The sequence below is a fragment of the Grampus griseus genome, assembly GCF_964374135.1.
Source record: "Grampus griseus genome assembly, chromosome: 11".
Lineage (NCBI taxonomy): Eukaryota > Metazoa > Chordata > Mammalia > Artiodactyla > Delphinidae > Grampus > Grampus griseus.
In genome coordinates, this window is record NC_139005.1 from 84,716,049 (window position 1) to 84,731,355 (window position 15,307).

Consider the following 15,307-nt stretch of genomic DNA (forward strand, 5'->3'; position numbering starts at 1 on the left):
CCTTCTATACAACCAGGCCAGGCCTAATGAGATTTCTTTCTCAAAAGCTCTTAGCCTGAGCAAGCAACCCTGTGGGTCCTTTTTCTCATCTCTAACAATTTCTTTCTGGATCTTCCCCTGCCAGGAAGTATCTGTTAGCTGGGCATCCAGGGTAAAAACATTATGCTGTTCCAGGAAATTTAGGAACTAATTTGGCAAATAGGTGGTGAGTACCTGCCGCATGCCAGGCTCTGCACTATTTCTGCACATGCAAAACAATAACAACAACTTCATCTTAATTAGAATTAGTATTTGCTTATTTATATCACTCTGTAACAAGATGATGAAAAATTAGAAAGAATAAGGAACATAGGAAGTATAAATAAAATAGAAAATTAAGCTCCAGGGAGGGATGTGCATCCTCACCACCTAGCATGGGGACCGGCACACAGGAGACACTCCATTGGTGTAACTGACCTTCAGATTTGGCTCTGAGCTTCCTAGACGCCAAGGTAAAAAAAGATTTACATGGTCACATAGTTTTACATAGTTCACGTGATGCATACCAGTTACTTGTGAGGAAGTAAATCTTTTCCTAGCATCAAGTACTAAAAGAAAGTTCTTGAGTGAGATTTAGTAAAGAAGGGCTGACACAGCATTTGGTTCTCTTTTTCAGAGATCACAAAAGATGAATGCAATGGGACCTGCCACACCAGTGCCAAGTACGTCCCCTTTAGCCTCCTTTGGAGGCGATGCAAGGGTTTTTTGGGGTTTTTAAACATCTTTATTGGAGTATAATTGCTTTACAGTGGTGTGTTAGTTTCTGCTGTATAACAAAGTGAATCAGCTATTTGCATATATATATCCCCATATCCCCTCCCTCTTACGTCTCCCTCCCACCCTCCCTATCCCACCCCTCTGGGTGGTCACAAAGCACCGAGCTGATCTCCCTGTGCCATGCGGCTGCTTTCCACTAGCTGTTTTACATTTGGTAGTGTATATTTGTCAATGCCACTCTCTCACTTCGTCCCAGCTTACCCTTCCCCCTCCCCGTGTCCTCAAGTCCATTCTCTACGTCTGTGTCTTTATTCCTGTCCTGCCTCTAGGTTCTTAAGAATAGTCAGAAAGAGAAAATGCAAGGGGCTTTTTTTCCTAGTAGCATGTGTCCACCCAGGCCTTATCTTTAGGGAAATAGTTTCCTGAGACCATTTCTGAGGATTTATGATTAATTTAAGTACGAAACTAAAAATGAGGCCACCATCAGCTTGCAGGTCCAGCCTTTTGAACACGCTGCCACCTGAGTTACCTGACATGCTGGCAGAGTGCCAGTTGTTACCCCCATTCAAGCCACAGGGACTCTTCCACAGAAGCAGAGGGAGGCCGGTGGGCCTCAATTTCATCAAACCTTACTTGCAATTCACAGCCAAGCCTTCCTTCTTTATAATGGAACTTCATACTCCTAACTCCCAGAGGGGTTTAATGGGTTAATTAATTAAGAGCCCATTAGCTGGAGTTAGACCTGAGTTCAAATCAGCGTCTGTCATTTCCATTGACTGTGTGACCTTGAGTCACTTATTTAATGCCTCCAAGCCTTGGTTTTCTCATCTGTAAAATGGGAATAATGATAATACCTACCTGTTAGGGCTATTGGATATTGTGTAGGTTACATAAAATAATGTGTGAAGCACAGCTCCCAGCACATAGGATGCTCTCTAAAGATGGGCAGCTACCCTCCTTATCCTTGGGCCAATGCCTACATATACACACTCTGTAGTTTGCCTGATAACTGACTCCAGTTTTAGCTGCTTGTGGCAGCGCCATGCTAGGGATGGACTCTCCACCCAAGCCTTGGGCGGGGACCTCAGAATGCCTCATGGGGGTAAGAGCTGGGATGCTAGGGGTGAAGCGTATTGTGAGTCCCGTGGTGGGGTGCTGTGCGTTTTTCTACAAACACCACTTGCCCTTTCTTGTTGCAGCTGCCTTCTCAGTCCGGATGTCGCCGCCTCATGCAAATGTGCAGCAGGGTTCCAAGGGAACGGGACGGTCTGCACAGGCAAGTCAAGAAGGAATTTGCTAGGAGGAGAATAGCATGAGCTGTTGAGGGATCTGTGTTCCTGCAGACTAAATGGGCAGCTGCTGCCAACCATTGCTGGTGAACTGGACGTAACAGGGCAGCTGATCGTGCCCGGGGAGCAGGACACCTGTTCACGGATAGGGCGTGTTGGTTTTGGAATGTGTGGGGCAACCGCCCCTGTTCTTTTCTCCCAGCCTTGGCCACAATTGGAATCATCTGGAGAGCTTTAGAAACCACTGATGTGGCTGACCTAGGATGTGGCCTGTGTGGGGGGACTCCGGAGTGGGGATAGAAAGAGGCTTGAGCCCTGGTTCTTCCCCCCAATCCCCACATGGCCTTGGGTGGGTCTCTAAACTACCCTGGGCTCCCTTAGCTCATTTGTAAAGTAAACGTAAAACTCTCTCCCCTCGCAGAGTAGTTTGGGGATGAAATGACCTCTCCACGTACAACAACAGAATGAGGCAGCTGTTAAAAACAGCCCCAGCGTTACACTCCCTGGGTTCGAATCTATGTTCTTATAGTTCGTGTCACCTTGGGCAAGTGGCTTGACTGCTCTTTGCATCATTTTGTCATCTGTAAGTTGTAGCTCATAAGAGAATCTCCCTCACTGGATTGTTGGATGATAACCTGAATTAAATAATACCTGTGAAGTGCTTAGAACATCCCTGGCACAGAGCACTCGATAAATGTGAGCTACTACTCTCATGGTGCCCAACACGTATTTGGTGCTAGAAAAATGGAAACACTTAGCACTGTGTCCAGGCGGGCTTCCGTGCAGATTGTGGTGGAGCTAGACAACGACCGCACCAATTTGTCCCCGATGTACCCTGCAGTAGGATGTGTACAGCACGCCAGTGAAAACAGCTGGAAAGGCAAATAACTGTAATGTTTCTCTTGCCCCCTGCTTTGGGGAAAAATAACAAAAGCAGAGGACACAATATAACAACCAACATTTCTGTAACATTTTCATATACATTATCCAAACCTGTAAGTAAACCTATACAGGTGGATCCCAAAGTTCTTATTAATTGAGTGATTTGTCCAAAGTCACACGGTGAACGAAGGCCAAGCCAACACTCAAACACACATCTTGGGGTCTCCAAATGGATCTAGGTCTTTGATCCACTTTGCATTAATTTCTGTATATATTGTGAGGTCCAAATTCATTCTTTCCCATATGGATATCTAGTTGTCTCGGTAGCATTTGTTGAAAAAATTATTCTTTCCCCCATTGAAATAACATCTTGGCCTCTTTGTGGAAAATCAATTGACCCTAGGTGTATGGGTTTATTTCTGGACTCTTAATTCAATTCCACATAGAGCCTTATGCCAGTTCCACACTGTCTTTATCACTGAAGCTTTGTAGTAAATTTTGAAATTAGGGAGCGTGAGTCCTCCAACCTTGTCCTTCTTTTTCGAGATTGTTTTGACTATTCTGGGACCTTTGAATTTACAAATGAGTTTTAGGATAATCTTGTCAATTTATGCAAAGGAGTCGGCCAGGATTTTGACAGAGATTGCCTTGAATCTGTAGATCAGGTTTGGGGAGTAGTGCCTTCTTAACAATATTAATTCTTCCCATCAATGAACATGGAATGTCCTTCCATTATTTAGGTCATCTTTTATTCCTTGCAACAATGTTTGTAGTTTTCAGAGTGTTTTATAGTTTGTTAAATGGAGTCCATCTTCTAATGCTATTGTAAGTGGAATTGTTTTCTTCATTTCATTTTCAGTTTGCTCATTGCAACTGTACAGAAATACGATTTTTGCCTACTGTTCCTGTGTCCTACCCAGGATCATTTATTAGTTCTAATTGTTTTTAGTGGATTCCTCAGGATTTTCCATAGCAAGATCATGGCATCTGCAAATAGAAGTGGTTTTACTTCTTTTCCAATCCGGATGTCTCTTCTTTCTTTCTTGCCTAATTGCCCTGGCCAGAACCTTCAGTACAGTATGGAACAGAAGTGGCAAAAGCAGACCTTGTCTTATTCCTGATCACGGGAGAAAGCATTTGGTCTTTGATCATTAAGCATGATTTTAGTGGTGGGTTTTTTCATCAATGAAAAATGTCGTTTATCAGGTTAAGGAAGTTCCCTTCTATTCCTAGTCTGTTGAGTGTTTTTATCATTAATGGTATCGAATTTTGACAAATGTTTTTGCTCATTCTGAGATGATCATGTTTTTGTCTTTAATTCTACTGATGTGCTATATTACATTAATTGATTTAGGGATGTTAAACCATCTTCTATTCCTACATAAGTCCCACTTGGTTATGGTGTATAATCCTATTTATATATTGCTGAATTTGATTTGCAAGTATTTTCTTGAGGTTTTTCTATCTATATTCATAAAGGATATCAGTCTGTAGTTTTCTTTTCTAGTGATGGCTTTGTCTGGTTTTGGTATCAGTAATACTGGTCTCCGAATGAATTGAGAAGTCTTCCCTCCTCCTTCAGTTTTTAGAAGAGTATGTGAAATTTTGGCATTTATGCAACGTTTGGTAGAATTCACCAATGGCATCTGGTGCTTTGCATCCTTTTGAGCCATCCATATTTAATCCAGTGCCTACCATTTTGGAGTATTTTCCATTTCTCAATGATTCAAGTAAAAGCGCATCGATTTCCCCCACCCACCCACCCCCCCCCCCCCCCGCTCTGTGTCCTCTTTCTCTTCTGTAGCAATCAACGCCTGCGAGATCGGCAATGGAGGTTGTTCTCGCAGGGCTGTCTGTAAAAGAACCACCCCAGGAAGCCGGGCGTGTGTGTGCAAGGCAGGCTATACTGGCGATGGCATCGTGTGCATAGGTAGGTACCATCCCTCACCCGCGATTTCCAGCTGCCTTTAATTTTGACCCCTCGGTCCAGGTGCTGTCTGATTGCTCCACCGTACATTGACTTGTTTCCCCTTTGCTGCCCATAAGCAATCGTCTAGGAAACGCTTAACACCAAGCACATATCCTGCTCCACCCCAAAAAGTCCTCCTGAATTTAGCACCTACTGATGGTTCTTCTCTGAACCAATTATACGGTGATGGTGACAAGTGCTATATGTTTTAAATTCCTACATCTCTTCATTCACAGCACGTTAAGTGGCACTCCGAAATTTTATTATTTTGAGTCCCTGGCTGCAAACACTCATATTCAGTCAATAGAGGGACTGCGTCAAGCCCGCAGACATGCCTGAGGAGCTGGTTTTGAGAAACCACAGCTGGTGCCCTCCCTGTTGGGTGACTTCTGCCTCAGCGTTGTCAGAAAACCGAATCACGCCTTGACACTTGCTCCCCTCGGTCAGTTAGCCATCCTGGCTGGTACCTCAAGGCATTTTTTTACTTAAAAAATGAGGCTTGGGCTTCCCTGGTGGCGCAGTGGTTGGGAGTCCGCCTGCCGATGCAGGGGACACGGGTTCGTGCCCCGGTCCGGGACGATCCCACATGCCGCGGAGCGGCTGGGCCCGTGAGCCATGGCCGCTGAGCCTGCGCGTCCGGAGCCTGTGCTCCGCAACGGGAGAGGCCACAACAGTGAGAGGCCCACGTACTGCAAAAAAAAAAAAAAAAAAAAAAATGAGGCTTGACTCTCATGCCAGGTGTTGCTTTTTGTTTTAAAGAGATCAACCCGTGCTTGGAGAACCATGGTGGCTGTCACCAGCATGCAGAGTGCACGCAAACAGGACCCAACCAGGTGAGCTGTGTCTCCGCGGGGGCCTACGTTTTCCTAGGAGCAAATTCCTGGGTAGTTAGACCCAGGCCTGAGGGACAAGGGCTGAGGACAGACCTCTAGGGAGCAGCAGCATGAAATAAATACATTAGAGGAGGTTCTGGAAGAATTCCCCGGGAGGCCATTCTTTGGGAAGCAGGAGAAAAGGGGAGAGGGGCAGGGGACAAAGCGTGCACAGGGAGAAGGGCCTTCCCTAGAGTGGGAAGAAGTGGCATTTGCAAACACCACATGGTTCCAGAAGCACCTAGAAGGTCTCCAGCAATGCTCTCCTTTCGTTCAGCTTTCTGATGCCCAGAATCTTACCATTTTTCTCTGTCTTGAGGCTCTGAAATGCATGTGCCACAGCAGAAGATCACGGTGTTAAGGCCTCTGTCAGCCACATATTCCCCAACACTGTGCCCCTTGCGCCTTCCGCGGGAGCAGGTTTGGGGACGTGGGGAAATGTGAGGGCTCCAGCACAAAGGAGGGGGAGGTCGAGGGGTGAGAAGACTCAGGCGGGGAAGCTGGAGGCTCGGGGACCCAGGCTGTGCCTCCCTCAGTCCATGTCATGTTGTGAATGAGCAGGAAATTGCATACGTCAGAAACTGGATGATGACCAGAGCTGACAGCCAGCAGAACCTCTCTGTGAAATGACCCATTTCCCCTTCCTCCTGGACAGGCCGCCTGTAACTGTTTGTCAAAATATACTGGAGATGGGAAGGTCTGCACACTCATCAACGTCTGCTTAACCGTGAGTACGGCCCCCCACCGCGAGGTCTGGCCTGCGGTGCCCCCTTCTCCGCGTCTAGGGGCAGGGCATTGAGGTGGGCCCTGTCAGAGCTGCTTCTGGGCCATTTCTCCCTCGTGTCCCAGTTGCAGTGTTGGAGAAACTCCAGGCTCTGCCTCCATCTTCACGTGGCTTCCCCTCTGTGTCTGTGTCTCCTCTTCTAGTGAGGAGGCTTGTGGTCTTAAGACTCCCTGGTTAATCTAGGACGATCTCATCTCGAGATCCTCCACTGCATCTGCAAAGACTCCTTTTCTAAACAAGGTCACATTCACAGATACCAGGGCTTAGGCCATGGACGTAGCTTTGCAGGGGGCCACGATTCAACCCACCGCAGAGCAGGAAGAACAGAGGTCTCTGCCCCAGCTCACAGAGCGAGCGCCCGGCACAGCCAGAACTTGAGCGCACGCCTGTCTGACTCAGAGGCCACACCCTTGACCACTTCTCGTGGCGCGTGGTGCTTGTTCCTCCCGCAAGGCACCGATCCCCCGCGGGGCCCGGTTCATACACCTTCCTTCCTCGTTCATGTCACTGCCCACCTGAGAGCCTCCCGCTGTGGGCGTGAGTACAGCACAGACAGCCCGTAATTAAAGCCCTTCCTCTGCAGTCGAGGTCCCTACTGTCCCCCGTGCTGGCCTGTTTCATACTGACTGCCTTCCAGCTGATGACTTTTCCCTTTGCTATGATGGATTAGAGTTCAGCCTAAAGCTGAGAAGTATCCAACATGCTTGCTGCCTTTCTAGTTAACCCCCAGGTGCTGAGAAATTTCCCATTTGGCAGCTCTGGGCTGAGCTATTCAGGGCTGGAGATCTGCTGGGATGGGCTGCCACCCTGAGATATGGGCATACCTCAGCGATATTGCGGGTTCGGTTCCAGACCACCAAAATAAAATGAACGTCGCAATAAAGCAAGTCACAAAAATGTTTGGTTTCCCAATACATATAAAAGTTATATTTACACTATACTGAAGTCTATTAAGTGTGCAATAACATTATGTCTAAAAGACCAATGTATGTAAACCAACTATACTTCAGTTAAAAACAAAAGACATTAGGAGTTAAAATAAATAAATAAACAAGGTACATACCTTAATTTAAAAATATTTCATTGCTAAAACTTGCTAACCATCATCTGACATCGCCACAAACCTCCAATTTGTAAAAACCACATTATCTGCGAAGTGCAGTAACAGAAGGTGCGCCTGTCTAAGGCTGCAGGAGTGGGATGGCCCTTATAACTGTAGAGAGTTGGAAGGCAAGTTCAGGAAAAGGGCAACTAAGGCAAGCCGGTCAGTTACAGAGTGAGACAAAAAGTAAATTTCAATACAGAATCGCTGCGTGAACATTGGCAGAGCTGGCAAACTAACTGGTCTCATTCCTATCCCCCACTCCTTGGAAATTCTACCAGAAAAATGGCGGCTGTAGTGAATTTGCTCTCTGCAATCACACCGGAGAAGACGAAAGGACTTGTACTTGCAAACCTAACTACATTGGGGATGGGCTTACCTGCCGTGGCAACATCCATCAGGTAACACGAGGCATGTTTCCATAGAGTAAACTCCACCTTCCTCCCCGTGCCAAGAATCCAGGGAGCTAAGGAGGGTGCAAGGGTTTTGTTACCTATAAAACTATAAAATACAAAAGACTATTTTCATATAAATGGACAATGAAAAGAAATTTTCTCTCGCAGTGGGAATTCAGTGATTCAGATCAACAGTTCTAGAGGCAGAAACACCGGGGTTTGAATTCAGCTCTGCCGGTCAGTAACGTGGCTTTGGGCAGATTATATCACCTCTTTGTGTATCTGTTTTCTAACGTGTAAAAGAAAATAACCATGGTACCAGCCCCAGCAGGTTGTTATAAGATTTCAATGAGATAATGTGTGTAGTGGGCACAGAGCACACAGTACCTCAAAGGCATCGCCGTGATGTGGATTGTTGTTGGAGTGTGTGTGTGAACGCCCTCGGGCGGAGAGGGTGAAGCCTTGGGATACTTGTAAAGTTCTACCTGTTACAACGTGAACATCCTGTTATTTGGTTTAAAGAGGGACTAGAGCATTCTGGCTGATCAAATATTCTTGTTGATAAAGAAACTAAATCTGCCATAAACCTATAACTGAGTTTTTTAATATTGAACTTTTAAAAATGAGTCGTTCTGAACATCAACTGTGAGCCTATAGATGAGGCAGATTTCCAGTTGAAATGATGGTAGATACTCTCAATCTTACAGAATTTGTCCTCCAATGACATTCTGGTATGTAATTCACAGATGTTAAGTGAACCTTCCTTGTCTTTGTTTCCAGGAGCTTCCCAAGAACCCTAAAACATCCCAGTATTACTTCCAGTTGCTGGTAAGAATGTGTGTGTCTGTCTAACTAGAAGAGTTGGGTCTCAAGCCAGATATGGGATAAATCTGTAACCTCCAGAGTAGGTGAGACTAGAATAAATCTGGGAAACTGCATTTCTGGAATAGGCTCTGTGTTGGTCATTTGTGAACTTCTCAGGCCCCAGGTGGGCAGCATAAAAGAGTGGAATAAATGTTGCACTAGCCCACTGCACACGTGAGAATGTAGTTTATAAAAAAAAACCTGCCATCATACCTGTGGAGACAAGAAGCATTACTGGGGCAATTGACTAATTCTCCCGGTGAAAGTATTAAGTTAGATCTTTCTGCACCTCTTACATCAGAATACATTCCAGATATATTGAAGAATAAAGGATAAAAATCTAGAAGAGTAAAATCATAAAACCTAGAAGAAAATATAAGTAACCGTAGGATCTTAGCATTGGCAAGAAGACAGTTAGAACAGTAAGTCATCTTATTGCTTATATTTGTATTGTTATCCCAAACAGAAAACATTTAGTATGTGGAAAAGACACTGGAAAAAATTATCTGGAAATAACAGAGATCCTTCTAGATGGTGGGATTATGGGTAGTTATTTTTTTCTTTATACTGTATTTTCAAATCTTTAATACAGTCAGCATATGTTATTTTTATACCCAGATAAAAATAAACATTATTTCAACATCTCAGAATCTGAATGACTCTGAATCTAAGACTAAATAAAACACCGGTCTCCCTATCCAGTTTTCTCTCCCCTCTGCCATCATGTACTCTCTGCTAGTTGTTTGAGCCCCTGCCTGTACTTATGTTAAGTACATGGCACGTGGCCCCCACCTTCCTTCCTACAGGAGCATTCTGTACGAGACCTGGTTGGTCCTGGCCCCTTCACTGTTCTGGCACCTTTATCTGCAGCCTTTGACGAGGAACCCCAGGTAAGCATGAAGCTAGAGACAGGTGAAAGAGGTTTGAGATTGGAACACAGTCTCTGGGCATTACCCTGGAGACAACACTGAAGACATTTCTGGACAGTAGATCTAGGATCGGCTGGAGCTGACCAGTAATGGAAGGGGCTGCCTCTCAGTGTAGGGACCCCTCTCAGGGGAAGCATTCAAGTGGATTTGGGGTAAACACTGGCCAGAGACTTTCTAAAGGACATTCCTGAATAGGGTAGGAGGTTAGAGAAGACCAACAATTCTTAAATAATTCAAAGCTCCCAGCGACCACCGCCCCCCTGAAAAAAAAAAGGAATGAAAAGAAATGCTATATTAATGGGATATAAATAGGTTCTTTTCTTGCAGGACTTATCAGAGCCTTTACTGTTTAACATTCTCTTGGACTCTTCATGCTGGATTACCTATTAATATATAATAATGTAGCAAACATTTATTGATTGTGCCAGACACTGTTTCTAGTACCTGGCATGGATTAACTCATGAGTCTTCATGACAACACAGTAAGCTGCATGCTATTATCATCCCCGTTTAACAGTTGAGGACATTGAGAGAAGTAACTTTCCCCAGGTCACACGACTAGCAAAATGTGGAGCAAGGACTCAGACATGACTCTAGAACCTGCGTTCCCGCCCACACTGCTTCTGTATGCATATATTTTGGACACCAGTGAAGCAGGGACACAGAAATAGTTTTTGGAAAAAATTTGACATTTGATTTTTTTTAAGCACCAAAGAGTTATCATGAAACGTTGATAACCTCGTGGGCTTTATTATCACACTGACTTTATGGTTAATATTGTTTGTCGTTTGATTTACGAATGACGAAGCATGGTGGGCTTCTCCATCCTAACGGTGTAAATCTGGCCCAGGCATCTCCGCAACAGGGAGCTGTACTACGTGGTATTACCCGGCATTTTTTCACAAGAGCGCTTGTTTTTTGAGTAGCGTCTCACGGGACTTGGGGTCCTTGGCACATGTGCTGTGAAATGCTGGACCAGAGGAACTCCAAGTTCCCTTTTACTCTGAGATTCTACAATGGAAGCAGGAAAGGAACTAGGGCTGCCTTCTCCCTCTTGCCTGAATAATCTCTACCGTAACCCTGACTACAAGCCAACCCCGACTGCCGACTTCCCGGGGTCTGGGTGGGGACAGAGGTATGGGGGAGAGTCTGGAGGAGAGGACAGCGAAAGGGAAAGTTGGAGCAGAAGGCTTCTGACTCTGGCTGGAACCCTCTGATCTACGGCAGATTAAGGACTGGGACAAACAGGGCCTGATGCCCCAGGTTCTTCGGTATCATGTGATCGCCTGCCACCAGCTGCTTCTGGAAAACCTGAAATTGACCCCCAACGCTACTTCCCTCCAAGGGGAGTCGATTGTCATCTCCGTCTCTCAGGTAAGAGAGGCCACCTCTGGAAGGTGCCCGTTTTCCTTGGGCCCTCTCTCTTTCCTCTTCCTTAGGGTAGTAAGAGGAATAATAACAATAACAACTAACGCATGTGGAGTGATTGCTATATGCCAGGTACTACCCTAAGTATCTTATGTGTACTAACTGATTTAATCCTCAAAATAATCCCATCATGTAGGGGATTTCCCATCATGAAAACACTACTATTTTCCCCAATTTACAAATTAGGAAACTGAGCTTAGAGAGGTTAAGCAACTTTTCCAAGGTCACACAGCAAGTAAATATTAGAGCTGGAATTGAAACTCAGAGGCAAGGCAGCCTCAGGTGGTCAAGAGATCTGCTTTTGGTAGCACTGGTCAGAAGCTGGAGAGGGATGAAAGCTTTTGTTCAAAGCATTTGACCCTGCTGATCCCTTCCCTCCCACAAAGAGAAAGGAATGGTGGCTGTGGAATCCATTACAAAGGGAAAAAAGTGTGTAGTGGGGTCAGCAGGGGGGCTGGTGGTGTAGAGAACACATGTGAAAGAGAAGCCAATTTTGATCTGCTTTTTATTTCATAGTTGAGGATCACAGTGAAGTGACTGTTTTGGTTATTTGCTATTAACTTCTCCAGGTGAAAATTACATTCTTGTCTCAGTTTTTTTTAATATAATCATAATAAAATATGTGCTCAAGTAATTTGTATCTTCAGATTTTTCCCACGGCTCTACGTAAGTGTTCACTTTCACGATGATGTAACATGTTCGTGAAACGTTTTGAAAAAAGTGATTTTGTGTCTGTTTCTCCTCGTGCTCATTTCCTTTTTTTTTCTTTTTTGATTGATTTCAGGACACAGTGTTGATAAATAATAAAGCTAAGATCATATCCAGTGATATCATCAGTACCAACGGAATCATCCACATCATAGACAAGTTGCTATCTCCCCAAAACTTGCTTGTCACCCCTAAAGATGCCTCTGGAAGGATTCTGGTGGGTGAACTCATTGTCAGGCTCTCAGCGTGGAATGACTCACAATACTCATCATTTATTACCTCAGTTCTGATTTTGAGGCATTGTTTCAAGACGTTTTAATTTCGCTGCTTCAATCTCAAGCTACTATTAAAAACCTCACAAATACCATTCTTAGTAAGAAGTAAATAGGCAAAAGGCTATTTTAAATAAGTGAATGGATTTTATACGTTTTTCTTTAGTGTCCACAAGGGCAGGTGGTCTTGTATAGATTTGGAAGATGGAGAAATTACATAGATGGATGGTGATGATGTGTGAGAGAGAGACAGATGACAGGTGATTGATAGATGATAGATAGATAGGTGATAGGTAGGTAGATAGACAGACAGATACCACTAAAACTGAACCAGGAGTAAAATGTCTTCTCAATTGACAGAAAAGACAATTTCAACTTTTTTGTTATTTATTAGTATTGGGTTCTTCATTGCAGACAGCAGAACCCACTATATCTCACTTAAATAAAGAAGAGTTTCTAAAGATACTAAGTATATCACTAAATCTCTTAGAAAACCAAAGAGCCTAATTCAGATGCTACACAGCTGGGAACAAAGCAGCCCAGGGACACCTACAAAGGGAGGACACCTGACTTCACCGTAGGGCTGTCCTATACCAGCTACGCCCATGCCACCTGTCTCCAGCCTCATCACTAGGACATGAGAGTCTGGATACCAGATGCCTCCACCCTGTGCTCGTCAGAAGATCTGATATTCCTGCTAGCAGCCACCACCACCTCATGTTGTTTCTTTTTACCTCTAAGTCTTGCACAAGCACCTCCGCCTGGGGTATCCCATATCACATATGGGACTCTAGCTGCAAGGCAGTCTGGGAAAATGCAGTGTTTGGCCATCCAGCCTCTGTAAAGCAGGAAGGCATGGGTACAGTGGAGCTGGGGTGGGTGCTGACGAGCCAACCTACAGTACCTGCCACGCTATCTTCCCCTCGTTTTATTCAGTTGAGCTTTTGTTAAAGTGCTTTGTGAACTGTAGGCAGAAAAGTTTCATTCCCATTCTTATTGTCTTTGCAGCAAAATCTTACAACAGTGGCAATAAACCATGGCTACATCAAATTTAGCAACTTGATACAGGTAAAAACCTAGCAGGAAAGTTACCTCAGGGGATATAACCTACCTAAAGAGGTTTGGTGTTTGGAGGGTTTTTTGTTTGTTGTGTGGTTTTTGTCTGCGGCACTAGCCAGCTGTTGTGGGATCTTTGGGAAAGTCCTACTTTTCTGAAGAACAAAGTATTCTCTGCCACTCCATTCCCCAAATGTTGTAGGGTTTGTTCCCTGGCTGAGTTAGAAATTGAGGTATTTGAGGCTGGAGCAAGGGAAAGGAATTAGGATGTGCCCGTTCCTGAAATAGGTGCTTCACATCTGGAATTATCACCCCTGTTACCAAGATGGGGAAACTGAGACACAGAGATGGGAAGTCTGTGCTGATGAGACGGGCAGAAGTTACATTTCAAACCACATTTTTCTGACTTCAGAGGTGACTCCCACGAATTGAGTAGAGAAACTTCTTGTTCAAAGATTTCGGAGGAAAATCAGGAAGGAGCGGGGTTCTCCAAGACCCCTCTCCGCCACCTAACCCCAGCAGTCCCAGGAGGGCTCTAAGAACCCTGGGGCTCCCACGGCGCAGTCAACAAACCTGGTGTAGACCAGTGATTTCCAAAATGGCCTGGGGCTCGGGTTCTCTGGGGAGCTTTTTAGAAATGGAGATTTGAAGGTGTTCTTAATGAGACTCTCCAGGGGTGTTACAGACCAGTATCTTTGCCCACGCACCCAGCCCCTAAACCTTATACTACCCCCCATACCTGGACATCAGGTCTGCTTGAACACAGGCTTTTATTGCAAGGTAGCAAGCTTCTCTGGGGCTCAAAGAAAGGGAATAATAAAGCCTACTTCATAGTGTTGTTGGGAAAATTATAAGAAAACAAATGTATGCTGCACCCCTGCTAGAGAAGGTTCTCAAAATGATTCTTACCCATTCATCTGGCAAGTTCTTTTTTTGACTCTGTGTGATCTAGAAATCTTCTAAATATACAGGAGTATCTCAATATTGCATAAGTTTCACGTTTTTTTAATGAAATATGAGAAAAGTGCCAGGTGGGTCTTCCAGAAATTAAAATATTTGGACGAGAGTAGTGGCAAAAAAAGAGAGAAGAGATACTTGCTAAAGTGTTTCCCTATTAACAAAAGCCCAGAATTTGACTTTCTGTTTTACTTTCTAAGAAAATGAAGCTCAGGATGACTGGAGTCTGATGGGCCCCTAGTTTTAAGGACCAGCCAGAGTCCCCAGAAGCCCCAGGGCAGGCACGGAGGGGACCCCAGGCTGGCTGGCTCTGGTCCTCAAGGAGAGCCTGTGCCTCTTGGCTGGGCTCTGCTGCGCATGTGACCAGCTCCCTGCGTTTCAGGACTCGGGCTTGCTGAGTGTCATCACTGACCCTATCCACACCCCGGTCACTCTCTTCTGGCCCAGCGACCAAGCCCTCCAAGCCCTGCCCCCTGAACAACAGGACTTCCTGTTCAACCAAGACAACAAGGACAAGTTGAAGGAATATTTGAAGTTCCACGTGATCCGAGATTCCAAGGTATTTTGTTTTCACACAGACGGGAGTTGCAGGGGTGCCCCTGGGGTGATCAAATCCAGGAATTGTCCATGCATCTCCCGCCCCCCCCCCCATGGTACGAAGGTGGCCTGAGCATCCCCTGCCCCACTGTGTCCTCCTCTGACTGCCTGTGGTGAATTGACCCCTGCAGTGTAGCACATCTCGTTCTGTTTCTCCCACTGGCCACTGTTTTTGTCCCAACTTTAACCAACACCCAAGAGCATCCCTCCCCTCTTGTACTGCAGACCAGCTTCCTCCCTGCCCTAGTTCACATGGCAAAGTGGCCGTTGACGACAGTCCCCAGGTTTCTCCCAGAATGACTCTATCTCTCCCAATTCCAGAGTTTCTAGGCAAAGGTCTGATTCATCCAGCTGTGGCCAGCTGTTGGCTCCTGAGCCGATCCTCTGTGATCAGGGAAGCAGGATCTTGTGGGAACATGGCAGCTCTTGCTAAAACCCTATCTCTTT

At 45.4% G+C, this 15,307-nt stretch overlaps 1 protein-coding gene across 1 annotated transcript in view; it reads left to right on the forward strand.

Moving 5' to 3' along the window:
• The window catches only part of STAB2 (stabilin 2), a 158,314-nt gene that overhangs the window by 109,571 nt on the left and 33,436 nt on the right, over positions 1-15,307 (forward strand). Inside the window, exons 40-51 of the mRNA XM_082666494.1 lie at positions 656-701; positions 1,956-2,032; positions 4,732-4,857; positions 5,656-5,729; positions 6,424-6,495; positions 7,936-8,055; positions 8,830-8,877; positions 9,720-9,803; positions 11,070-11,216; positions 12,055-12,195; positions 13,259-13,318; positions 14,646-14,822. Of these exons, the coding sequence (XP_082522620.1) occupies positions 656-701; positions 1,956-2,032; positions 4,732-4,857; positions 5,656-5,729; positions 6,424-6,495; positions 7,936-8,055; positions 8,830-8,877; positions 9,720-9,803; positions 11,070-11,216; positions 12,055-12,195; positions 13,259-13,318; positions 14,646-14,822 (1,172 nt within the window). The remainder of the gene's footprint in view (positions 1-655; positions 702-1,955; positions 2,033-4,731; positions 4,858-5,655; positions 5,730-6,423; positions 6,496-7,935; positions 8,056-8,829; positions 8,878-9,719; positions 9,804-11,069; positions 11,217-12,054; positions 12,196-13,258; positions 13,319-14,645; positions 14,823-15,307) is intronic.